General features: G+C 39.7%; 1 protein-coding gene across 1 annotated transcript; it reads left to right on the top strand.

Moving 5' to 3' along the window:
- The first annotated feature begins 577 nt into the window (after positions 1-577).
- Positions 578-21464, top strand: LOC134211371 (transmembrane 9 superfamily member 3). Its single transcript, XM_062688169.1, has 8 exons — positions 578-954; positions 1030-1225; positions 1309-1796; positions 2074-2240; positions 2307-2532; positions 2590-2798; positions 2857-3087; positions 20610-21464. Exons 1-8 carry the CDS (start codon positions 865-867, stop codon positions 20752-20754), a joined length of 1752 nt encoding a protein of 583 aa, XP_062544153.1. The 5' UTR covers positions 578-864; the 3' UTR covers positions 20755-21464.
- The last annotated feature ends 5268 nt before the right edge of the window (positions 21465-26732 follow it).

Raw genomic sequence — 26732 nt, 5'->3', positions numbered from 1 at the left:
ACACTTGGTGGAACGTCGCAATGCTGTTGGGTTTTGTATGGCGTGTTTGGAAATCAAAATAGAACTGAAACTAGCAGTTCGCAACGCAGAGTTGCAGTTTTATTTTTCGAGCACTTTTTGAAACTGATTTGCAACTGCTCGACTGGATTGTTGCAAATAAAACCTGATTTGAAACTTGAATGAAACTGAGTTTCAAATTTATTTAATAGTGTTTGTGTGTCTGAGATGATAGACAAACTCATTGTTGTTCGTATGCTAGGTAAAAACTACCGCAAAAAATGTTAGTTTGTTTTATTTTTGTTTTATAAAAAATAAAACCAAGTTGTATTTCGTTTACAACTCTGCGTTGCGGGCCCCAAGTTGTAGTTCTATTTTGACAGATTTAAATTGTATAACATCAAGCAGTACCAAACTGAAACTGCAACTTCAGCATTGGGACCGGCCTTCGACCTAGCAAGTAAACGTACATATTACGTGCAAATTTATTCACCTTAAAAAACTGCTCGAATCGATCGAGTCTGTCGCTCCTTCCTACGTACGACGCTTATGATGGTCGAAAAGAAAATGTCAAACAACTGATGTCACGCAAAGGAAAAAAAGAGCAAAGAATCTTGGTGGAAAATTGCATTCCGGTTTTGTCTACGTGTTTTTCACAGCTTGGTGTCCGCGAAGCAAAAAATATATTGGATTTTCGGGTAAAATACGGTCCGATTGTGCGTTTTTGTGACATTCTACGCAATCCTCATCAACCAGTTCATCGTCGAAAGTCATGTGCTAGTGGCGGTCGTCGGTCGCTAGTCGAATATTTCTGGGTTTTAGGTGAAGCGGCAGGAAGGTGTCCGTACTCTAATCGAAGATCAAAACATGAAGTCCCCACTCGTCATCAATTCGCTGTGGTTTCTGCTGGTGGCCTGCCTGGTGTCGCTGGCTAAATGCGATGAGCACACTCATACGGTAAGTGCCGGGAATGGTGCGGATTTTGAACTTGAACTCGATGACTAACGTTTTAATGTTTTCCTCGATGCGCAGTATGAAGACCACGAAGAAGTGGTGCTCTGGATGAACACCGTCGGACCGTACCACAACCGACAGGAAACCTATGCGTACTTCTCGTTGCCGTTTTGTGTGGGAACAAAACAAACTATCAGTCACTATCACGAAACGATGAGTGAAGCGCTGCAGGGAGTAGAACTGGAGTTTAGTGGGTATGAGATTGATTTCAAAGGTGAGCGACCAGTACATGAACCTGCTTTGTAGTTTCTTAAATTTCCACTCTCCTTAACATTGACCCTTAATTCGGTATTCCAGACCCAATTAGCCCGACTGAGATTTGCATGGTGGAACTAACCGAAAAGAAGCACAAAGCGTTTGTGTACGCAGTGATGAACCAGTACTGGTACCAGATGTACATCGACGATTTGCCCATCTGGGGAGTGGTGGGCAAGGAAGACGACAAGAAGTATTACATTTACACGCACAAAAAGTTCGACATTAGCTACAATGGCAAACAGATTGTGGACGTAACCTTGACGCCCGAAAAGAAAGAATTGCTGAAGGTGGGCGCTAAGATCAAATTTACCTACGAGGTCAACTGGAAATCTAGTAACGTCAAGTTTGAGGACCGTTTCGACAAGTATCTGGATCCAAACTTCTTCCAGCATCGAATCCATTGGTTTAGTATTTTCAACAGTTTCATGATGGTCATCTTCCTTGTTGGATTGGTGTCGATGATTTTGATGCGCACGCTGAGGAAGGATTATGCCAGGTACAGCAAGGATGAAGAAGCTGATGATATGGTAAGTGGACTAGTCAATGAGAATAAAATGTATTGGTGGTTTTACATTAGTTTACCAACAATCAAAAAGCTTTATCTATTAGAAATCGTAGATTGTTCAATGTTGATTATCGCAGTTATTGTGTTCTAGTTTCATATCAAGTAAGCTCTTGTCGCTGCTGAACAAGACGCAGATATGTAACCATTGTTGATTCTAATGTTGCCCAAAGTTTAGTTTGCATTTTCAGGTAATAAGCTACCATTATTACATTACGTTTTTTGTTTTCTATCTTTTCAAGGAACGAGATCTCGGTGATGAATACGGTTGGAAACAAATTCACGGTGATGTGTTCCGCCCGGCATCGAATGCCATGTTGTTCTCCGCAATGATTGGAGCAGGGTACCAACTTACTTCGGTAGTTCTGTGTGTGATTAGTTTTGCTATTCTGGGAGAGCTATATACCGAGTAGGTTTCCACAGCTAAAAATGCATTTGACAGTATGTATTAAGTAACTTTCAATTCTAATTTAAGACGTGGATCAATGCTTTCGACAACCATCTTCGTGTACGCTGCAACCTCTCCCATAAATGGCTACTTTGGAGGTTCTCTGTATGCTCGCATGGGTGGCAAGCAGTGGATCAAACAAATGCTTCTATCCGCGTTCATCGTCCCGGCTCTTGTTTGCGGTACGGCATTTTTCATAAACTTCATCGCCATCTACTACCATGCGTCGAGGGCGATTCCATTCGGAACTATGGTGAGTAAACTTTCTCCGACCATCAGAAACTTTAATTTTTACTTGTAAATTAAATAGGTTGCAGTCACATGCATTTGCATCTTCGTGATCCTCCCGTTGACGTTGATAGGAACGATTGTCGGTCGCAACCTGGATGGTCAGCCAGACTACCCGTGTCGAGTGAACGCCGTTCCACGGCCCATTCCAGAAAAGAAATGGTTCATGGAGCCGTTGGTGATAATTCTGCTGGGAGGAGTTTTACCTTTCGGATCAATCTTCATTGAAATGTAAGTTGGCACGCTTCTTGATAGGGTGCATTACGATGATTTCCGTTTCCCATTCCAGGTACTTCATCTTCACCTCGTTCTGGGCGTACAAGATCTACTATGTGTACGGTTTCATGCTGTTGGTGTTCCTGATTCTAATTATTGTGACCGTGTGCGTGACAATCGTGTGCACGTACTTCCTGCTCAACGCTGAAGACTACCGATGGCAGTGGACCAGTTTCATGTCGGCGGCTTCAACGTCGATTTACGTCTACATCTATTCGTTCTATTATTTCTTCTTCAAAACGAAGTAAGTATTGTTGACAAATCCATACTCTAATCTCAATCAGCTATCACGCGTAAGCAAACTAGCTTGCGATTCTTAAGAAAAACCTTTGTATCGCGCGCCAGATTTTCCTGAAGTCTCTACCAGATCTGCCCTAATCGTGTAATATGTCTGATACACTCGCTTTGAAATTCCAATTTTATTTGCGCAATTCTTGGATTCTTTTAAAATCTTGATCTTTTGTATGGAAAGCCATGTTCGAAATATGAGTCATGTTCTTATTTTGTGTTAAACCGGTGTTTTATCTGTTAACACAGTTAGCGCCCAGTTTCCGTGACGAGTAGACCTCTCTGTTACGAGTTGCACTTTCCAAAAGTCAAGCCTTTCAAGCCAGTGGTTTATTTTTCATCCTTCCATTCCGCATCGAACGCTTCAACTGTTTCGCTATGGCAAAGCTTTTGTCACACAGTTTTAGGGCTCAAGAAGAAAGATGTATTTAATATTCCAGTGTCAATGTGCGTTCGTCTAGGTCAGCGGTTCTCAACCTTTTTCTTGAGAGGTACCCCTTCGAACGTTTGCATTAATTGAGGTACCCCCTTTCGAAAATAGGCTTCCAATCCTCTTGAAAAAGTAATTCCGAGCCCTTTGAAGGGAAGCTCCTTTCAGCTTTTGAATTCCTACTAAAGTCGGTTTCCGCGCCTCTTGATTAAAGGCTTCTGAGCCTCTTGTAGATAGGCTACCGAACCTTTTGAAGGCGGTTTTCGAATCACTTAAAAGGAGGCTTCCTTTGCATCTTGAAAGGACGCTTCTGAACCTCTTGAAAGTATGCTTCCAAGCCTCTTTATAGAAGAATTCTGAGCTTCTTGAAGCGAGGCTTCCGAGCATCTTGAAAGGAGGCTTTCGAACAACTTAAAAGTAGACTTCCGAGCCTCTTGAAAGCAGGCTTCTGAGCCTCTTAAAAGGAGGCCTACGAGCTTTTTGAAAGAAGGCAACCTAACCACTTGGAAGGAGGCTTCCGAACCTCTCGAAAAGAGGTTTCTTAACCTCTCAAAAGGAGATTTCCGAGCCTCTTGGAAAAAGGTTTCAGAGCCTAATGAAAAGAGGCTTTTGAGCCTCTTGAAAGGAGGCTTCTGAGCCTTTTGAAAGGAGGCTTCTGAGCCTCTTGAAAGGAGGCTTCTGAGCCTCTTGAAAGGAGGCTTCTGAGCCTCTTGAAAGGAGGTTTCTGAGCCTCTTGAAAGGAGGCTTCTGAGCCTCTTGAAAGGAGGCTTCTGAGCCTCTTGAAAGGAGGCTTCTGAGCCTCTTGAAAGGAAACTTCTGAGCCTCTTGAAAGGAGGCTTCCAAGCCTCTTAGAAGAAGGCTTCCGAGCCTCTTCAAAGAAGGCTTCCGAGCCTCTTCAAAGAAGGCTTCCAAACCTCTTGAAAGGATTTTGAAAGGAGGCTTACGAGCCTCTTGAAAGGAGGCAACCGAACCTCTTGAAAGGAGACCTTCAAGCTGCTTGGAATAAGGCTTCCGAGAAGCGTAGAAGGATGCTTCTAATCCTCTTGCAACGAAGCAATCGAGCTTTAGTGAAAAAAAATCATTTTGTTCATTTGATGTTTTGTTCGTTTGATCTTTTGTTCCGCAGCCCTTCATACATTGTGCTGATTGTGGAAGGCAGAATTCAATTAGGATTTATTGATCGCATTGCATATTGTGTACAATATAAATTTTTGAAATAAAAAAATACACAATTATCAAAACTTTATCAATGAGCATTAGATGCATTATTAGAAACATTGTTAAAACTATTGATAACAATCATTTTTTCAATAGTAATTCGAATGTGACTGACGTGCGATTAGATTCTTCATCCACGCGAAAAGTAACCGCAAGTAAGTCACATTGTGAAGACGATTCTTTCGTTGCATCGTTCGTTCGTAGCAGCGTTAGTCTAGGTATCGTGTTCTCGCAGCGTTTACTGACTTCGGGAAGATCCACAAAGGGATCATCCATAAATTTCGTAACGCTTAGAAGGGGGAGGGGGGTTGTCCAAAGTGTGACAATCCATATAAAAATTAGTTGACTTTTTGCTTCTCCGAAATAATCGGCTACTCTTATTCAATCTCAACTTGAGGTTGAATAAGGGTGGGATTATGAGCATGTTTTTATTTAGTTTTTCAACAAATTGTCACCTATATGGATTCGCTTTATGCGTTATACACATTGTACTCTGTGTTTCGTCTTTGATTTTCTTGATAAGATACCAATTTGGTTTCATCGTTGCTGTTCATATTAATGCTGAAGTTGTGAAGTGCATTATCTTAATTTGCAATGGCTTCAGTTAAGATAGCTCAAATCAATCTTCAGCATAAAAGAACAGCAACGATTAATCTTTGTAGACTTATGCAAAATGGCAAATCCCAAGTGGCTTTGGTGCAGGAACCCTATTTTCGCAAGGGTAGCTTCCACCTAGGTAACCTAGTGAACCCGGTTTTTGCTGCTTTCAGTAAAGAAATGGCAAACTCTCGATCAATGCCGCGTGCATGTGTGCTTGTTAACAATGCTATTGTTGCTACACTTATCTTTGAACTTACAACCAGAGATGTATGTGCTGTCACAATTGATGCAACTGGCGGAACCCCCGTCAGGAAATACGTCTATTGCTCGGTTTATTTACCACATGATGAACCATCCCCTACGGATGCTTTCAAACGAGTTGTCATATATTGCACTTCAAAAGGCCTCCCGCTAATTGTCAGCAGTGATGCTAATGCTCATCACATCATCTGGGGTAGCTCGGATATCAATCTGAGAGGCTCCAGCTTGATGGAATACTTAAGTAGTACCGAACTTAGTTTACTTAACATAGGCAATCGCCCAACCTTTATGGTATCTAATAGAGCAGAGGTGTTAGACATAACCCTTTGCTCCAATAGAATCAGTCACGAGTTGACGAATTGGCATGTGTCAGATGAGGAATCGATATCTGACCATCGCTACATCTACTTTGATCATTTGAATGTTACTTCGCAGACCTTGCGTTTTAGAAATCCTCGTTCAACAAACTGGGATCTTTACACAGAGTTGCTCTCTACCAAATTTCATGGATATCTACCTTCTATAGAAACTCCTACCGACTTGGATGATGCAGTTGATACTACAACGTTGCCCATCGTGGAAGCTTTCGAAGAAGCTTGTCCTTTACGTTCTGTAAAAAGCTCAAGAGGAACCCCTTGGTGGAATTCCGATTTGGCTAAGCTAAGGAAGCAGTGCAGAAGGAGTTGGAACAGACGCCATTCAGCAGGGACGGATTCTTTCAAGTTGGCTCGCAAAGCTTACAAGAAGGCTCTACGATCTGCTGAACGATCCGGCTGGAAAAACCTTTGTGCAAATGTTTCCAATTTGAGTGAAGCCAGTCGATTGAATAAAATTCTTGCGAGATCCAAGGATTTCCAAGTTGGCGAAATTCGCAAGCCAAATGGCGACTACACTTCTTCTCATGAAGAATCGTTAGAGCACTTATTTGATACGCACTTCCCTGGATGTGTCGATATAACATCTTCGGATGATCCTTATGTCTTTTCATGTAGCTATGGGTCTTGGGCTCAAGCACGTAGAATCATAACTACTGAATCGATTCAATGGGCACTTAACAGTTTTGCGCCCTACAAATCTCCAGGGGAGGATGGGATTTATCCCGTTCTACTTCAGAGAGGTTTTGAGCATATCAAACATGTTTTGAAAAAGCTTTTTGTATGCAGTTTTGCTACTGGGTATATTCCCATATCCTGGCGGGATGTCAATGTAAAGTTTATCCCAAAAGGAGGACGTGCTTCGTATGAAGAAGCAAAGAGTTTTAGATCCATCAGTCTGACCTCATTTCTTCTGAAATGCTTAGAACGTATTATCGATCATCACATTCGTGATGACTGTTTGGCAAACATGCCTCTTCATGTTAATCAACATGCCTACCAATCTGGAAAGTCCACCGTGACTCTTCTACACAAGGTTGTGTACGATATCGAGAAAGCATTCGCTCAAAAGCAATCGTGCTTGGGTGCTTTCTTAGATATTGAAGGTGCTTTCGACAACGTGTCTTTCGATGCAATATTGGAAGCCGCACGTTGTCATGGGCTACCTAATATAATTACCAAATGGATTTACCAGATGCTTAAAAACCGACATCTCTACTCGACACTACGTCAAGCAGCGATTAGGAAATTAAGTGTCTGCGGATGCCCTCAAGGGGGAGTATTATCTCCACTTTTGTGGAATCTCGTTGCAGATACGCTATTGAGGTTACTCAATAATGGCGGTTTTCCTACCTATGGATTTGCCGACGACTATCTAACATTGATAGTGGGTTTGTACATTACTACCTTATTCGACCTGATGCAAAATGCTCTTCAGGTAGTTGAAAGTTGGTGTCGCCAATATGGCCTTTCGGTCAATCCGAATAAAACATCTATTGTTCTTTTCACGGAAAAACGTAATCGTAATGGTATTCGTCCATTACATCTTTTGGTTCTGAAATCAATGTAACTGATCAAGTAAAGTATGTGGGTCTAATTTTGGATTCAAAGCTTTCCTGGACTCCTAACATTGAGTTCAGAATCAAAAAGGCGTGTATGGCTTTCGGCCAATGCCGACGAACCTTTGGTAAAACTTGGGGTCTTAAACCCAAATATATCAAATGGATTTACATAACAGTTGTACGACCAATTTTGGCTTATGGATGTCTTGTGTGGTAGCAAAAGGGGGAAGTGAGGACAATTCAGTCTAAATTAGGCCATCTTCAAAGGATGTGCCTAATGGCAATAATTGGTGCGTTCTCTTCAACTCCCACGGCTGCTCTAGAAGTTCTCTTCGACGTGGCCCCACTACACATACATCTTAAACAAGAAGCATTTTCTTGTACTTACCGACTATGGGTACTCGGTTTTATGGAAAAGAATCCTGTAAATCGCAGTTCTACACACTTTTCGTTGTTACCGCTTATGGTTTATTGGGACAAAATTTTCATTGCACCAAGTGATCTCACACACGTTAGTAGTTTTCCTTATAGGACATTTTCAACACAATACCCCTCGCGGGATGAGTGGACATCTGGCTATTTGGAGAGAAGTATGTCGGACAGCATTGCTTGTTACACTGACGGCTCCCTCCTCGAAGGTAGAGCAGGTGCAGGCGTCTATTCGCGTGAGCTGAGATTGGAACAGACGATTGGTTCGACGAAGAGTGCAAACAGATTCTGGAGGAGAAGGACGCAGCGCGGGCGGTCGCGCTGCAGCAAGGTACCCGGCAGAACGTGGAACGTTATAGACGGAAGCGGAGACAGCAGACCCGCCTTTTTCAGGAGAAGAAACGCCGCCTGGAAGAAGCGGAGTGCGAGGAGATGGAACAGCTGTGCCGTTCTCAAGATACACGCAAGTTCTATCAGAAGCTCAACGCATCCCGCAAAGGCTTCGTGCCGCGAGCCGAAATGTGCCGGGATAAGGATGGGAGCATCTTGACGGACGAACGTGTGGTGATCGAAAGGTGGAAGCAGCACTACGAGGAACATCTGAATGGCGCTGAGAGTACAGGCAGTGAAAGTCAAGGCAGCGGAGGAGATGACTACGTCAGTTCAGCGGACGATGGAAGCCAACCAGCCCCCACCTTGAGGGAAGTTAAGGATGCCATTCAACAGCTAAAGACCAATAAAGCAGCTGGTAAGGATGGTATCGGAGCTGAGCTCATCAAGATGGGCCCGGAAAAGCTGGCCACTTGCCTGCACAAACTGATAGTCAGAATCTGGGAAACCGAACAGCTACCGGAGGAGTGGAAGGAAGGGTTATATGCCCCATCTACAAGAAAGGCGACAAACTGGAGTGTGAGAACTTTCGAGCGATCACCATCCTTAATGCCGCCTACAAAGTGATATCCCAGATCATCTTCCGTCGTCTGTCACCATTAGTGAACGAGTTCGTGGGAAGTTATCAAGCCGGCTTCGTTGACGGCCGCTCGACAGCGGACCAGATCTTTACTGTACGGCAAATCCTTCAAAAATGCCGTGAATACAAGGTCCCAACGCATCATCTATTCGTTGATTTCAAGGCGGCATACGACAGTATAGACCGCGTAGAGCTATGGAAAATTATGGACGAGAACAGCTTCGCTGGGAAGCTTACCAGACTGATCAAAGCAACGGTGGATGGTGTGCAAAACTGTGTGAAGATTTCGGGCGAACACTCCAGTTCGTTCGAATCGCGCCGGGGACTAAGACAAGGTGATGGACTTTCGTGCCTGTTGTTCAACATTGCGCTAGAAGGTGTTATGCGGAGAGCCGGGTGTAACAGCCGGGGTACGATTTTCAACAGATCCAGTCAATTTATTTGCTTCGCGGATGACATGGACATTGTCGGCCGAACATTTGCAAAGGTGGCAGAACTGTACACCCGCCTGAAACGTGAAGCAACAAAAGTTGGACTGGTGGTGAATGCGTCAAAGACAAAGTACATGCTTGTGGGGGGAACCGAGCGCGACAGGGCCCGCCTGGGAAGCAGTGTTACGATAGACGGGGATACCTTCGAGGTGGTCGAGGAATTCGTCTACCTCGGATCCTTGCTAACGGCTGACAACAACGTTAGTCGTGAAATACGAAGGCGCATCATCTGTGGAAGTCGGGCCTACTACGGGCTCCAGAAGAAACTGCGGTCGAAAAAGATTCGCCACCGCACCAAATGTGTCATGTACAAGACGTTAATAAGACCGGTAGTCCTCTACGGACATGAAACATGGACAATGCTCGAGGAGGACTTGCAAGCACTCGGAGTATTCGAGAGACGGGTGCTTAGGACCATCTTTGGCGGTGTGCAAGAAGACGGTGTGTGGCGGCGAAGAATGAACCATGAGCTCGCCCAACTCTACGGCGAACCCAGTATCCAGAAGGTAGCTAAAGCCGGAAGGGTACGATGGGCAGGACATGTTGCAAGAATGCCGGACAGCAACCCTGCAAAGATGGTGTTCGCTTCCGATCCGGCAGGTACGAGACGGCGTGGAGCGCAGCGAGCGAGATGGGCAGACCAGGTGCAGAACGACTTGGCGAGCGTGGGGCGTATCCGAGGATGGAGAGATGCGGCCTCGAACCGTGCATTGTGGCGTCAAATTGTTGATTCAGTGTTATCTGTTTAGATGTTAACTAAATAAATGAATGAATGAATGAATGAATGAGATTGGAACAGTCACACTCACTGGGTACACACTTCACTGTCTTTCAAGCTGAAATGTTTGCCATCATGTGTGGAGTGCAATCTGCACTGCAGCAACGCATTATGGGCAAAGTAATATACTTCTGTTCAGATAGCCAAGCAGCTATTAAAGCTCTCGCCTCGGCCAACTCAAGGTCGAAGTTAGTAATCGCATGTCGAACTCAAATTGAGGAACTGAATTCAGTTAATACTTTACGCCTTATATGGGTACCTGGCCATTCTTTCATAGCTGGAAACGAATTGGCTGATGAGTTAACTCGTAATGGAGCATCGCATGACTTTATTGGTCCTGAGCCAGCTATTCCAATATCCAAGTGTTGGGTGAAGCTTTTGATCAACTCTTGGGCTGTCACTCAGCACAAATGACATTGGAGTAGTCTGGATTCATGTCATCAAACAAAATTGTACATCCGGGAGCCATCTCCGGTAGTAGCAAGCTATTTAGCTAATATGTCTAAACAGAATTGAAGTGTCTTAGTCAAGGCCTTGACAGGTCACTGCCGACTGAACTATCACATGGCAAATATTCAACGCGTTGAATCATCTGTTTGTGATAGTTGTGAATCCGATTATGGAACTTCTTATCATCTAATATGTAACTGCCCAGTCTATGCACAATTGCGATTCCAAATAATTGGTAAACACTTACTTAGTGAAATTGACTTGAGAAACCTGAACCTTCAGAGTATTTTGTTGTTCATAACCCGTTGTGGTAAGGAGCTACAAGCTCTTGTACACTTATGCGTTGTATGCCCTTTTCAAGGGCCCTTTTCCAAACACTCCCTTTGTCCTCCCATCCACATTCCTTTCCTTTTTGTTCACTTCCTTTTCCGTCAGGTGTGTGATGAAAAAGGCTGTGAAGCGATGGCACAAATCTCCCAAATTGAGGTGAACGTGCCCCTGAAGCCGACGTTCTGATACCTGATACCTGCATCGTTCGTTCGTAGCAGCGTTAGTCTAGGTATCGTGTTCTCGCAGCGTTTACTGACTTCGGGAAGATTTACAGAAGGGAGAGGGGGGTTGTCCAAAGTGTGACAATCCATATAAAAATTTCAGATGCTTCATACAAAAGTGTGACAGGGGAAGGGGGTTGAAAATTGCCAATTTTTGCATTACGTAATTAATTAATCTTACCAAAGTACGTAACGCAAATATCGGCGATTTTCAACTCCCCCTTCCCCCTTCGTCACACTTTTTGTATTAAGCCTCTATAATTTTTGTATGAATCGTCACGCTGCTCGGAGCCCCCCTCCCCTACCTGACGTACTTTGTGGATGGTCTCTTACAACGAAACCATTGCTCCTGAAGGCAAGTACATGAAAGACCTGCCTGTTACTACATTAGAGATGCACCGAATATTCGGCCAGCCGGCTTTCCGATAAGGCAAACACAAATATAATTATTGTCGACTTTTTGGCTTGGTCGCAACATATTCTGGAATTACGTGAAGCGTTCCAAATAAAGTAATTGCCGACATTTGATTTGAAGTCATCTCAAAACCTATTTAGCTTTGGCCTAGCTTTGACACTTGATAAAAATGTCTTAATGTCAAAGTTCACACATACTATTTTCATTTTATGTGAATCGATATGTTTTAGAAAAAAGACATTCTTTTCTTCGAAAACATATCGTAGTGTAGTGTCAAAAGAAATCCTGCGTTTGATTTCTTAGGAGGTAAACATATTTATTTCCTTGTAGAATACACCTACTGAAATTGGTATCAATTGAGCATGAGCGATTTTTCGGCCGAATAAAGGCTCCCCCAGACCTAAGCGATTTCATCGCCGCGACGGCGACAGCTAGTCGCCGCGATTCTATTGTTGGGTCGCTGCAGGCAATGTTTTAGTTACGCTTCCATACCAACGGCGACAGAATCGCTGTCGCCATGCGATAGAATCGCGTCGCGACTGTCGCATCGCGTGTGTTTGGGGGAACCTTAAAGGCAGATTATTCGGCCTATATTACATGCTTGTGGGATGAATCTGTCGCCGGTCGTCAAGCCAACGACATTACGAGCTGTTTCCGTCGAGTGATAACCGGTTCAAAGGTGCAGAATTGGCTAGATAACTGCAGTGCGCAATATAAAAATTGGAGTATGTTCCAACACATAATACTAGTACACAAAAGTAAACCAGCTGAAACGTTCTAGGAATTTTCAGAAATATTTGGAAGAGCGAAAGAAAACATGGAAGTCCTAAACATGAATTTCGACGATTTTTTTAGCACAACAATGAACACCACCAGTAGTGATCAATCAGTACAAACCTTGACTGTACACTGACAAAATTAAAGACATTAGAAGATTTTAAACGCTCCTTTTTCAAGCTTTTTTACGGCAATGTTCTCGACGGAAGTGAGCCGATGTATCATTGCAATCTATTCACAAAAAACAACTTAATTCATCGAGTGGTGATACTGCCTTTCTTGCATTTAGCCAAGACACCAACCTTATATGGCGCTTATACTATCGACAGACATATGATTTCCGCACAATGATTTTCGTATCACGCTGTACGCGTACAGTATGACATACATCTTTTCTTTCCACCGTTGTATCTATTTGACAGCTTGTTTTGAAACTGATTCTACCGCTTTTCAAAACTATATTTTTCATTAAAATGTATAGGAATCATAAACTGTTACTATAGTGTTTATCAGTATTACACTATATTTACCCATATTTTTTTAATAAATTGTGAATTCGCGTCAGCAGTTCATTAATCGATATGAAAACGTCATAGTTTTCCAATTGGATAGGTATTTTAGCAGAAATATGCGAGTTCTTGCAAATATTCCGCAGGGCAATTATTTCTGCGGACGTTAATCACTTTATTCTAAGGTTTGGGGTGATTTCAGTGTAAACGGCACTGATCGTTTAATTCATTTGGACATTTTGAAGGATAAAGCCAGCACCGTTTAATTGGATCATAGATCCAATTTTGAATTTGTCCAAAACAACGGTACAAAACATTCTTCCCATCTAAAAAAAAGTGGACGCTGACCTTTGCGAAATCGAACTTTATTTGCCTGTAGTAGTCATCGTACAAACTATGCGAAATTCGGACCCATAAATCAAATGATGGCTGCTTATAATAAACATTGGAATGCTATTGATTTCAATACATCTAAGACTAAATTGAAACAATACTTGCGTACTCAGTAAATGCTTGGTGTGTATAATTTTCATATCGGATAAAAGTGTTTAGTAATTTTAAGTAACGGAGAACTATATTATAAGACTAAATCTGTATCAAACGGTCTACAAACATGATTGACGACAATAAACAAACAAATGGCAAATCAAAGATCCCGCATCCTTTCCAATCCCCAGACCTCATTCCAATTAAAACCCATGGGATCCTTGCACAAAATGTTCGAAATCACACGACACAGAACTCAAACCATTGAATATCATGCAAAAGTGACGGTATATCTTGAATCTTCCCGGAAACAACCAAAGAACTGGCAAAATCAATAGGAAGACATCTTCAGAACATAATTGTAGCAAATAATGGGCTTACGAGTAATTATTTTGCCAATGTTGTGAAAAATATCATCCGGAATTGCAGAAAAAGGATTTTTACTCAGTCAGCTTGCAAATGTTTGTTTTTATTTCATATGTCAAACGGCGTATTTGTCATTTCAAACAACAAATTATGTTCTGTTTCGTACAATACAACGGTCGAAGGGCAGGGTACGGAAATCATTGTGCTATCGTGATACCAGCGTGATTCTGGATGACAGACATATGATTTTATGCTATACAGTGATATTGGTATCATATATGTGTCACAAGTATTACACGGAAACAAATCCATTACTGATTTCATGATTTAAAAATCATGAATTCATGATCTATCTCATTTCATGAAATCATGAATTTGACTCATGATTTCATGATTCAATTAACCAAAATCATGAGTCAAAGCTACCGCTGCCATGAATGTGAATCATGAAATTATGAAATCAATGGGACAGGCGTTACCTTTATCTGTCAAACCGTGGCAATAAATTTGTGGCGTCCATAATCCTCAGCGGCGGCGTTTTTCTAATTTAAAACATGTTCTGTAAGTAATGAGGTTTAATCAACAATTGTATTTTAATAATAATCTATTATTTGTTAATTTAGAGCGCCCTTGCGGCTTTATTGCGAAACACTGGCTAAGTTTGCGTCCAATTGTTATCATTAATATTTGTCTCTATCGATCGGCGGTGGCGTTTTTTTATTTATGTTGAGGAGATGGCTAATTCAAAAAATCTGTATATTGTGAATTAGGTTTTGATTTGAATTCAAAAGAACACGACTTCGGTATTAAAATGTACCCTATGTCCCTGTGTAGTTGAATACTGAAATGCAGAGCATGCCAAACATAAGAATATTCTACTTATAATGTGTAGCAGCAATGCACATCTGGCGGATTCATAAGTGCTGATTTCAATTTTTATACGTATTTCATTAATCTTAAATATGGGACGAGCTCTAGTTCAAGTAAATTGTTCTATTTTCGTCAATTCAATTCAAAATTTCAAGTTAAACAACTCATGATGCTATGACCCGTCTTACGATTCGATGATCGGCTGAGCCCACTTTTTAAAACTAATCTTCCATTTTCATGAGCTCAAATCATGATTTCAGGTCGAATGACTCATGGTACCAGGTAAGATGACTCATGATTTCATGAACTAAATCATGAATCGATTCACAACTCGATGACGGATGAAACCCGCATTTATAAGAAAAGCTCCTATTTTCATGAATTGAACTCATGATTCCGCTCGAGTGACTCATGATTTCAGATAATATGACTCATGATTTCATGATCCAAATTATGATTAGCCGTCGGTAAAAAAAACCGTAACGCATCAGTGCGTTACGGGAAAACAGATCATAAAACAAATCATGAATTCATGATTTATAATCATGGTGTATTTTCATAACATGAAAACGCACTATATTCATGAAATCATGAGTCATATTTATGATTTTCGAGAATGGAATTTTACCCGTGTATATAGTTCGATTCCATTTTCTTAATAACTTTTAAACGCAATGGTCGATCGTTATCAAATTCAATAGTGATCAACCAGGTTTTGTCCCATATCGAATGCAACTTGTTGCGAGAAAATCGGTTAAGAATTACTATATGAAAAAGTGGCTAATGTTTTTCGGTTTTCGTGTGCCCACACACACACATACACACGGACATACAGACATTTGTTCAGTTCGACGAGCTGAGTCGATTGGTATATAACATCATGGGTCACCGAGACTTCTATAAAAAGTTCGATTTTGGAGTGAAATGATAACCTTTCGGTACAACTTTGTTGTACGAGAAAGGCAAAAACAAATAAAACAGATTCAAAGTGATGGATTCCTTCTGCAAAACACGCTAAAACGACAGGCAGTACCTTATAGGGAGATCAAAATCATTTTGTAACCACTATATTATTAACCAATGTCATTTCTGAAGAAACTATAACCACAGAGAACAGACGTTCATCTTCATTCGCGTGCTTGTGTAAAAGTTTGTACTGGTCATTTTAAAGTATGTCGTTATGCCCCCGTTGCGTGGTGCTAGTGTGCTGATAAATATGGTTAAAATTTGCCGTGTTTTACTTTTTAGCGCTAATGTTCATTCCGAATTTCTCATAGGCTCGCTCCTAGGTGGCAGCACTACATTGTTTATGAAGTGTATGCCAACGCCATCACTTAGTGGAATTGAGTTTTTATGTCGAGCAGCCTGCGTTGGCGGCGCTGAGGTGCGATTTAAATCTTTACACACGTTTTTAACGAAATTTTGTTCGAGCATCCATGTCTGTTCTCTGTGCTATAACTAAACAAACAAGTTATAATGGCTTATTGCAATTTATTTTATGCTACTTTCATTGCTAATACTAATGGGACTGACTTGCGGTTACTTTTCGGTATGGGACAATTCGACTTGGAATGGATTTTCAATTTTCTAGAACAAACTTCCCGTTCTGACTAGCAAAGTTAAATCTATATACAAAAAGAAAGTGAATCACGGTTCTAACTCAACATTGATTAAATCGTAAGGTTCTTGATGACGTTAGCGATGCGTCGGAAATTTTGTTGACAGAAAACGTTATGAAAACTCATATGTGAATATGTACGTTATGTGGAAGATATTGATTTGGAAAATGTATTGGAGGTAACCACTTTCCCTTCGATGGGAAGGGGAAAGTGGTTACCTCCAATACATTTTCCAAATCAATATCTTCCACATAACGTACATATTCACATATGAGTTTTCATAACATTGTAAATTAACGTCCAAGTCGGGTGGTTTAATCCCCGGAAATAGGCAATTACCTTTGATTGAACAGAAAACGTTAGTTTCGCGGATGTTGTGAAAAGTAAAACTGGGAATAAATTTAAAAGTATTAATAAAATTGCTGTAACGCATGAAGCGAAAAGTAAACGTAAAGCTCGTCCGGTTATTGTGATTAAACCAAAAGAGTCCAACCAAAGTAATGATGCTATACTCGGAAATATTTGAACGATAAATTAGATCCAAAAACACACAAAATCAGTAACTTTAGGAACGGGAAAGACGGCTCTATTAATGCTAAGTGTGCAACAGAACACAATGTAAATGTTGTGAAAAATGGCATTCAAAATGATATGGGTGAAAGCTACAATGCTGTTGTTCCCACTTCGGTGCCAAGGCTTAAAGTAATGGGCATGTGCGATAAATTATCCCCCGATGACTTCATCAAGATTTTAAAAAATCAAACCAGTGAAGAATTTTTCGATCACGAAAAGTTTTTGCATTACCAGGGCGAGAATCGAACCGACACTCCTTAGCACATGCGTCTAGACGATTGATGTCGCTATCCGCACGGCCACGAAGCCCACAATAGTTGCTTGCAAAGAAAGTGAATATAAGGTTTGATCGGTGCCTTGTAGTTTCCGAAGTTAGTGTTCTAAGATGTGTCCAATGTCGAGAATTTGGGCACATGAGTACGGAATGCAAAAGCAGTATTGCGTGCTCTAAGTGCAGTGAAGGTCACAAAACATCTGATTGCACGTCAACTGCTTTGAAATGTATCAATTGTTTGAAAATGAATAAAGAACGTAAAATGAATCTGGACGTAAACCACGGAGCATTTAGTACTGAGTGTAAAGTTTATAAGAGTTTATTTGATCGTAAAAAGAGCAGCTTACGTTTCAGTGAATAGCAACCAAGTTCCAGTAGAAATGTGAATAATTTGTTGGTTTGCCTACATACTACGTTGCATTACGTAAGATTGTAGAAGATAAACGTCCACTTTTAGTATTTCTATCTGAAACTCATATTGTTAACTTAGAAGCATTTGATCAATATAGTATTCCGGGATATAGTGTTGCTGCTTGTCTATCACATTCGAGACACACCGGCGGAGTTGCTATTTATGTCAAAGAATCAGTTCAGTTCAAGCTTCAATTGAACGAAGTTTGCGATTGCAATTGGTTCTTAGGCATGGCAGTTGTACATGGCATGAAGTTGGGTAATTACGGTATTTTATATCACTCTCAGTGACAGGGGCTCTGTTGTTTTTCAGCCGGCCGATCTCCTCCTAGGAAATCCAGGAGATTCGGAGCCGGAAGTCGCATGTCCTACTCGCGTGCTCCTAGGTTCATTACCATGCCGCCACCGTTATCTGCCACATCGCCATTCAGGTACTCTTCGTAGTGCTGCCGGCTCCTTTGGATCACCTCACGCTCGTTTGTAAGAAGGTTCCCGTTTATGTCCTTACACATACCGGGCTGTGGCACGTGGCCCTTACGTGAACGGTTTAACTTTTCAATTTCATAGAACTTTCGTGGAAAATAGAGTTTTGACTGTTCCGCGCAGGAAATTTCGGAGGAGTGTTGGAGGAGTTTTAGAATAAATTCCTTGATTTCTAGATGTATTTTCTAAAGAACTCCTAGAATATTTCTCGTCGGAATTTCTGAGATAACACATTGATGATTTTTTCAAGACACTTCTGTTGGAACCACAGGAAAAAATCCCATGGAATTCAGAATATCCAAAAATGTTTCTAGAGAAACATTTCGATAAGTTCCTGTAGTAGGCCAGTAAAAAAAATTAACAATTTCCAGACGATTTAATGCAATTTAAATTTCGTAATGTTTAACACTGCCTGAAGTAAGCCAAAAAAGAATTTAAGCTTTCAATTTTATCAAATCTTCATAGTTTCAGAAATATTGTAACAGTCGCCAAAGGGGCTCGTCGGTAAAGTATGTATACGCAATATAAATTTTGCTATTATAAACCATTTCACCTTTAAGAATGATTTATTCCTTTTTTCAAAAATGAATAAAATCGTCTGCACCATGTTAACTTAAAACAGTGAAAACTGCTTCTAAATTTTATGTTTGTAATTCGTCATTTTTTATTATCCTGACATTTTTTGAAAACCCTGGAAAAATCAGAGAATTTTTATTTTAAAGATACCATACCGTCGTAAGGGCAGATAATGGAGGATGTCCTCACTGCGTTGGGGTGGAAGAAACCATTTAACACAAGTTTTACGAATGTCGTAGAGTTGTACAAGCCTGGTCAACCCTCCAACGGAAATCGACTACTATCATCCCTAGAAGACGACTTGTTTCATTCAATAATCTACTAAGACCAACAATGAACAATATGAACCGCACGGCGCATTAAGCTCTTCGAGACGAGCCAGCCTCGGGCTGAAAGTCTCGATAATAAAGGCTAAAAAAGCATTAAGCTTATTCAACTGATCATCGCTTACATCACATTCATAAATACATTTACTGATGTCTGATTTTAAATTTCCATTTGGCATGTGAAATTCAATATTTATGGTAATGACTATTTTTAATATCACAACCAATAAACATTTTACAAAAAATGTGGAATTTGTTCGGAACCATTTGTTGCACATGAGACTATGAAGGCAAATACGTACATTCGAGAGTGCTTGAATCAATTATTAACGATTGAAAAGTAAATTATGCAATTGAAATGTCTTATTGCCGAACCAAACGCACATAAGTAGAAAGATTGAAGAAAGATAAATCGATATACAGATGCAACTCGATGTGTACCTACACTGTGATCGGTTTCTCAATATGGTGGCTATCCTGACTTGTTTTAGTTTTCTTGCTGTTAGGCCATTTTGCTTAATACTACAATATGTTGAAAACCGCAACCCTCGGGTCTTTTTTCTTCTCCGATCTTCTTTCTTCTTCGCTTATTTCTTATTTCTTTTTTCTCCATTTTGTTTTTTTTCTTATGTTTTCTTTTTTTTCTACTAGTTTTTTCCTTCTTCCTTTTCCTCTTTCGTCTTTCTTTTTCCTTATTTCGTCTCTTATTCATTCTCACTTATTCCTTCTTCCTTTATTTGTTCTAAAGAAAAAAATCTTTCACCTTTCTTCTGTCTTCAGCCTTCTTCATTCCTTTACATCACTTTATGCGTTGAGTTGGACAGCACTTTAGTAAATTACTACTCGTTTCCTCAAAAAAATCTCCCCTTTTAACCAATGACAGGGAATAGGAGTCTATAATCGTCTCCTTTAGAATAGAGAATATATGTCCCAAATTCGGTTGAAATCATTGGGAGGTTCCAAATTCAAGAGCTTTCCACCACGCCTGCCTTCTTTTCTAACCCTTTATAATGAATTTGTTCGCGTTATGGACAATTTTTTTCCCGTTGTGCATTTAAATAAAACAGGTTAATCCACTTAGCGGTGATGGAGCCTTTCTCGTGTGTTATAAAAATAGTATTTTGGCCATAACTTTTGAGCCCATAGTCCGATATGACCAATTTTCAATAGGAAACAATGGGACAGGATTCTGCGTCAAATGCAACAAATCGGTTAAGGATAAGTGCCGAAAAAATGAGTTTTTAACGGGTTTTGCGCACAGACATACACACACTATTATAGTGTTATATACCAATCAACTCAGTTCGATGAGTTGATCTGTATATAACACTGTGGGCCTCCGGGTCTTTTATAAAAAGTTTGTTTCTTGAGCGAACATATAGCCTTTACGTATACATACTTTGTATACGAGAAAGGCAAAAACGGTAGATAAATTAGGCATTGAATAATTATAAAGTGAAGCCAAAACATTCGTTTTTTCTTGAGTTTTGTTGAGCTTATAGTTTGTTGTACACCCTATACATATCGCTAGCGCTGATCAGCTAATTTGTAAATCAATCACATTTGCTCACGAAAGCAATTGTTCTACGGGCAGGCAGAGTCACTTTCACCCTTCAGCTTGAACACCATTTTCTCACAGACGTCTAAACACATGCTTTTCCATTCATTTTCGCCCACAGAATGTACGGCCTTTTCCAGACGGCGTTCTACTTCGGTTACATGGCGCTGTTCTCCGGGGCGCTCGGCATCATCTGCGGTACGGTCGGCTACATCGGCACGAACATATTCGTGCGGAAAATTTATTCCAATGTAAAAATTGACTAATTTTATTCCCGTGCAACTGTAAGCAAAGCAAACCCGGATCCTCGATTGATTAGATTTTTCTCCATTAATTATTTGTTTTCTATTTCCAAGTCTATTTAGTAATTGATGATTAATTATATTAATTACGTGTATTAGCACCACTACAGCCAGTAGCAACTAAACGATGGAAACAAACTGATAGTAGAGCGCTATTAGGTAAGGGAACCCCCACGCGAATGTCACGAAACGCGAACAGAACAAGCCACAAAATGCAAACGGATCGAATGAGGTTCCGACTAACGTTGACATAACAAGCAATGATAAGAAAAAATACTGTGTTTTAACTCTTAAGTTATGTGTAATGAAAAGTAACAAGCAGAACGATCCTAGGGTTATTAGGGTACTTCATTTTTGCGTTATGATACAAGACTATTAAGAATCACTTTGAACTGAGAGGATGTCAACCGCGCATTCATGTTATAGTGATAATAAAAAAAGCACTGAGTACGGAACTTTGGAAAAGCTGCAGCAAAAAAAGAAGATCCCGATCCTGAAAGTGTGTAGTTATTATATGATTTACGATGTAAGAGGGGAGAAGAAGGGGACGGAAGTACATACAAGTAGGTAAATTATTGTATTCTCATGAAGGCTTCTTCTGTGTGTACTACAAACGAGCAGTTTTTATTTGAGTATGAAATAGTGAATCAATAAACAACCATTAAAATATCGAATATGTTTTGTTTATCCTTGAAAGAAACTTTAAAATTAAGATTTTTAAGCAGTAGGACAAATGGTAGGACAGAGTAGGTGGTAGGACAAATAGGAAATGCTTATATGCGCAACAGTTAAGGCACTTCTGATATTAGCATTAACATTGAGCGATTCGCATAAACTCGTAGGCGTCACAAGAAAGGTGGAGAGAACTCTACAACCTCTCACGGGAAGTTTTGACACAGTAGGGGAATCTGGACACTTTTTGTTTAGCATATTTCTCGAGGTAACATGCACAGATTTGCACGCTTCTTGATGAACTTGATAAAGAATTTGATAAGCTATTCAAAGACGTTATTGGAAGCAATTATTTGTTCATGAAAGTTACCAAAAAATCGATTTTGCTGAAAGATAGAAAATTTGGCGTTTTCAAAACTTGCGGGAGACTTGATCCCCATATAGGGGGAAATTGATCCCGTTATGAGCTGAACATGTTTACGTTCTTCCAAGTCTAATGATAGGACGAATTGGTCTAGCCTCAAATCCTAACAATTCTTCATAGTCTGTCGTAATAGCAGTCGTGCGAAAATTAAATAATGTTGGTATTAAGTAAGGCAAGTATTTTGGTTCTCGAATAGAGTAATAGTGACAGATAGAATGTCTGCTATAGCAACAAAACTGGCATAGTGATGATGATTTATCTTCAAACCATTCACTCCATTAAAAGACAGTGGTCATATCACGACAACCATGATGTGCCTAAGAGGATCTCGTTTTGTGATTGATTAAATTATGATTCCAAAAATGGTTGATCGATATATAAATATATCTTTGTAATTTTAGAATCTAATTTTTTTTACTAAATCTCTGAGCACTACGAATGCCATGACCAATGGTCAGAGCCGTAGCGTGGACTGCTAGCGCCCTTGGCGAAACCATGATTTGGCGCCCCTCTTTTGATTTAACAACAATTTGACAATTTGAAATGCGTGAACAGTAAAATTAGAAGGTTTATTGGTTAAAAGGTGCTTTAAACATCATTCAATACTGTGAAGAGGACAAGAACTTTTGTTCCTGAAGTTCATTTGAATTGCAGAATGTCCATCTAAGATTTGTTTCCATTTGGTGATACTTTTTTTGATTATTTCACAAGTTATTTGAGCGACCTTCTAGAGCCGTGCTGGAAGTTCATTAATAATGTTAAGGTTTTTTTCAGAGCCTACGCACTGCTGGGTCTAGTTGGGTCAATAAAATCCAGCTCTGAAATGCGTCGGTCGATTATCGGAATCGTTATCGGACCTATTCGCGTCAAGGAAAATCCGATTCTGGAGTGGGTCTGACGGTGTTTTGAAACCACTTCTGGACCGAACAGAGCTAATAAAATTTCACTCTGGGGTGAGATGGTTGAAGGTCAGAGTTTCTACCGGATCTAGTCGAATCAGGGAAAACCATATTTTGGAGTTGGTTGGTGGCCGGGAGTTGCCATTGAACCTATTTGGATCAAGTAAAATGTAGCTTTGGACCACTGAACCCAGTTAGGACAAATTAAATCAAAAATAACTGTATGGTGTGTCGATTGGTTGGTGGTCGAATTCGCCAACGGATCTGTTTGGATCAAGGAAAATTTAACTCAGGACTGTGTCTGTCGATAGTTTGAAGTCACTTCCTGTACATATTTGTGTTGATAAAATTGAACTATGCAGTGGGTTGTTCAATGGTCGGAATTGCCGTCCACCTCAGGACCAATATACATTATAATAAGAAGAAATGAAAAAAAAACAAGAACCGGTAAATTTACCTGAACTATAAATTACACAAAAATCCATACCACTACTTCCGGATATAAGAACAAAAGGCACTTCTAAATTTTGTCAATCGGTTTATTATGAATGTTACCTTTTAAAGATGTCAACTTAAAAAAGCTAAATAAATCCAAACCAATGAATTTGAGTGTGAATTGTCCTTTTTTTAGTTAATTAAGTTATTTATTTATCTCATATCATATATATAATAGCCCTATTTGTCTGTCCGGTGACTAGCCAACCAGACGCAGCACGCGGGGAATTCCTAACAAAAAAAATAAAATATTTGACACTTAAATTATTTTTTACTATCAGATACAGAAAACAAAACCAGTGACAACCTTAGACAACCAGACACAGTATTTGATGAAAAAAATCACAGACAACAGACGTTGAAATTTTTTTATTTTTTTAAATGCAAAAAAAAATCTATCACTCTTAAAATTTGAAAAAAACACTTGCCACGGGCGCTATTGCGTCCACAAATAAACTAGTATTGTATAGTGTCCTACAGGGTTACCCAAAAATCGGACCACAATACAATAAAGTTTTAAAGCTTTGCAAAGCTGCTAGTTTCAAGTAATCCTTTTAAATTGCGAAAGCTCCATAAAAATGTCCACTTCGTTGTAGCCCTCGTTGTAAGTCTGGCATAAACGAGAAAGAGGTGCAGCTTTTCCCAGGTTTGTCCTTGATCTAGGGGTGTAGAATAGATCCAACTGACGTAGACCATGCGTGGGAAACCAAAACTGGAGGTCACTAGTAATGCTGCAGTGAATAGATCCATGTACAAGTCGATGAAGCGTAGACACATCAAGGACGCGCCGAGTTAATGATGTGATCTGCATGCGACTTATTCTTCTCTGATATGGTTCATAAGGGTAATAGAATTTTCTATACAAAAACGCTTAAATGTATGCTGCACTGCTTCAATAATTTCTACATTTCGCGAATAGTCACTGCTATCAAACATTATGGCTCCGGAAATCCCTCGGTGGCCCTAATATGTAATAGCTAAAATTTTAAATAATCCGATTCACACAATGTTGATAATCAAAATCCATGATTGTCAAATAACTTGTTAAATATTATATTTTTAGGAAAAATCTATCAAGCTCTTTTAGTGGAATGTATTCAACCGTCTAAGAGGAATTAAGTACTCTCCATTCAATTCCACCAATTATTTTCGATATCTTTGCAGATACGTATTTCGACCACAACTGTGTGGTCGTCGAGTCGTAAAGTCGAGTCAAGTACGAGACACTGAAGACGACCACACAGTTGTGGTCGAAATACGTATTTGCAAAGATATCGAAAATAATTGGTGGAATTAAATGTAGAGTACTTAATTCGTCTTAGACGGTTGATTATATTTTTGTTTTTCTCTTTTTTCTACTGCCCTCTTGTAACCGGTTTCGGAAGTCCTTGAGAAATCGGATTAGCAGTCAAAACTAAAACAAATCCATATAACATGTTGATGTGAAAAAAAGGCAATTTTTTTGGCTTGCTCTAGATTATTCCACATATCTCTTACTTGTCATAAGACATATCTCTACCATTGTACCAATTCTAAACTAAATAATTTGTCTTTTGCTTATAGCATAATCCTTTGCTTATAGCATAATCGGCGCCCCCTAAAGACTGGCGCCCTTGGCGGAGGCCAACCTGGCCAACCGCACGCTACGGCGCTGCCAATGGTAAATATCCCTTAGTACCTGTTTTTAGATCAATAAAAAACTTGTGATATATTGAGATCGCCAGACTATTTACTATCAATACCACAACCGTGATCATACCATGATGGTGACTTCATACATCAATATGGTACTGTCACGCATCATCATTTTTGTAGAGTGTGTTATTATTACACAAATGTGATTTCTCTTAAACAACTGACTAAAAGTTGTTGAATTCTTTAAGAAGATTTACAAATAAATGGTGATAAGCAAACTTCTCCTAGTTCAAACGGAAAGAATTTAGTACCAGATCGAACAATACTGATTTGAAGCCCTGTGATTTGTTGAGTATACACTTTTTCATAGAAAATAATGTTAAAATGCATTTAATAAAACTAATCAAAAATAAGTATGTTCAATTACATTTTGTTCTGGTTAATGACATAAGGCTATTGAGAAATTCTAATTGCGCGTGTATCGTCGACAAAATTAAAGATAAATTAAATTTATTTATACTTTTTAACTAGAAAAGAATTTCAACAGATCAATTAGTTAGGGGGAAAGACGGCTTTGGCAGGTTTTGTTCTATTATTGGCAGGGGGGTTTTTGTCGACCAAATTTTATGAAATTTGGCCACAATGTTCTTTGATATGTAAATAATGTTTAGGCCAAATTTGAGCATAGTCAGACATAAAAAACCCCCCTGCCAATAATAGAACAAAACCTGCCAAAGCCGTCATTCCCCCTACGTACAATACAATAATATGCAACCTTATACAACAAACGCCTTAATATATGCAATTTCGGGATCAAACTGTGGGGGATCAAGTGTGTCCATGTTGAGTATTCGTTTTGTTTTTTGTATTCAATGGAAAATAAGCAATAGTTAATTGAATGAATTTATTCAATTCTACATTAATAAAACTTTGTCCAGTAAAAATTTGGTACGTTTTGGTTGGACTTATTCAAAATTATTAAACTTTTATCTTTTGAAGAAAAAAAGGATTGAGAATGCTCAAATAATAAAACTTCTCTAAAACCCATATACATAAAGTAACTAATATCAAATGTTACTCATATTCAATAATCTATCTAACGGATCCGTTTGCACATTTCACTGGTATAAAAATGTGATTAGTTTTCGAGAAAACAGGGGGGGATCATGTGTCCCCGGGGATAATGTGTGTCCAGTTTCCCTAAGACGTACTACAGAATGAATAGGAAAGGGACGAGCCTGCGATCGGATCAACGACCTTCTTCTTAAAGGCACAACGATAGTTGCTAGACCACCGAACTTGTCTGCGATTTGAACAACAGTTCTCTTGTTAAGATATCGATGCAAAGTCTACCTATACTGCCGCTGAAAAATATCCCGTGTTGATTTGAAATCCATTTCAATATGGGGCAGTTATGCTTGCAATATAATCTATTCTAGAAATAATCAGGACTTGAAAAAATCTTGCGAACAGATTACTCACATGATTTGAGGTTTATTTATAAAGATTTTTAGGATAAACATTGCTTTTTCAATATTGTTCAAGGATTTCCAAGAGGCATGACATACATCTTGGAGTTCTTACCATTATCGAATATCTTTACAAACTTCCAGAAGAAGTCACGGCTTACAAAAAATTGAATGAACTTGTATACAATTAGACAATATAACTAAAGTTTTAATAGAGCAATTCTCTGTGAAATCGAAGGTCGATTTATATTTGTATTTTTTTATTTCCCTGAAATTTTGAATGGACTATTGATTTGGTACAAGGATTTTTGAATTTATTTTCATTATTTGTCCAGTTGAAAGTTGAAG

The sequence above is a fragment of the Armigeres subalbatus genome, chromosome 2, assembly GCF_024139115.2.
Source record: "Armigeres subalbatus isolate Guangzhou_Male chromosome 2, GZ_Asu_2, whole genome shotgun sequence".
NCBI classification, from domain to species: Eukaryota; Metazoa; Arthropoda; class Insecta; order Diptera; family Culicidae; genus Armigeres; species Armigeres subalbatus.
This window is presented reverse-complemented; position numbering and strand designations above follow the sequence as displayed.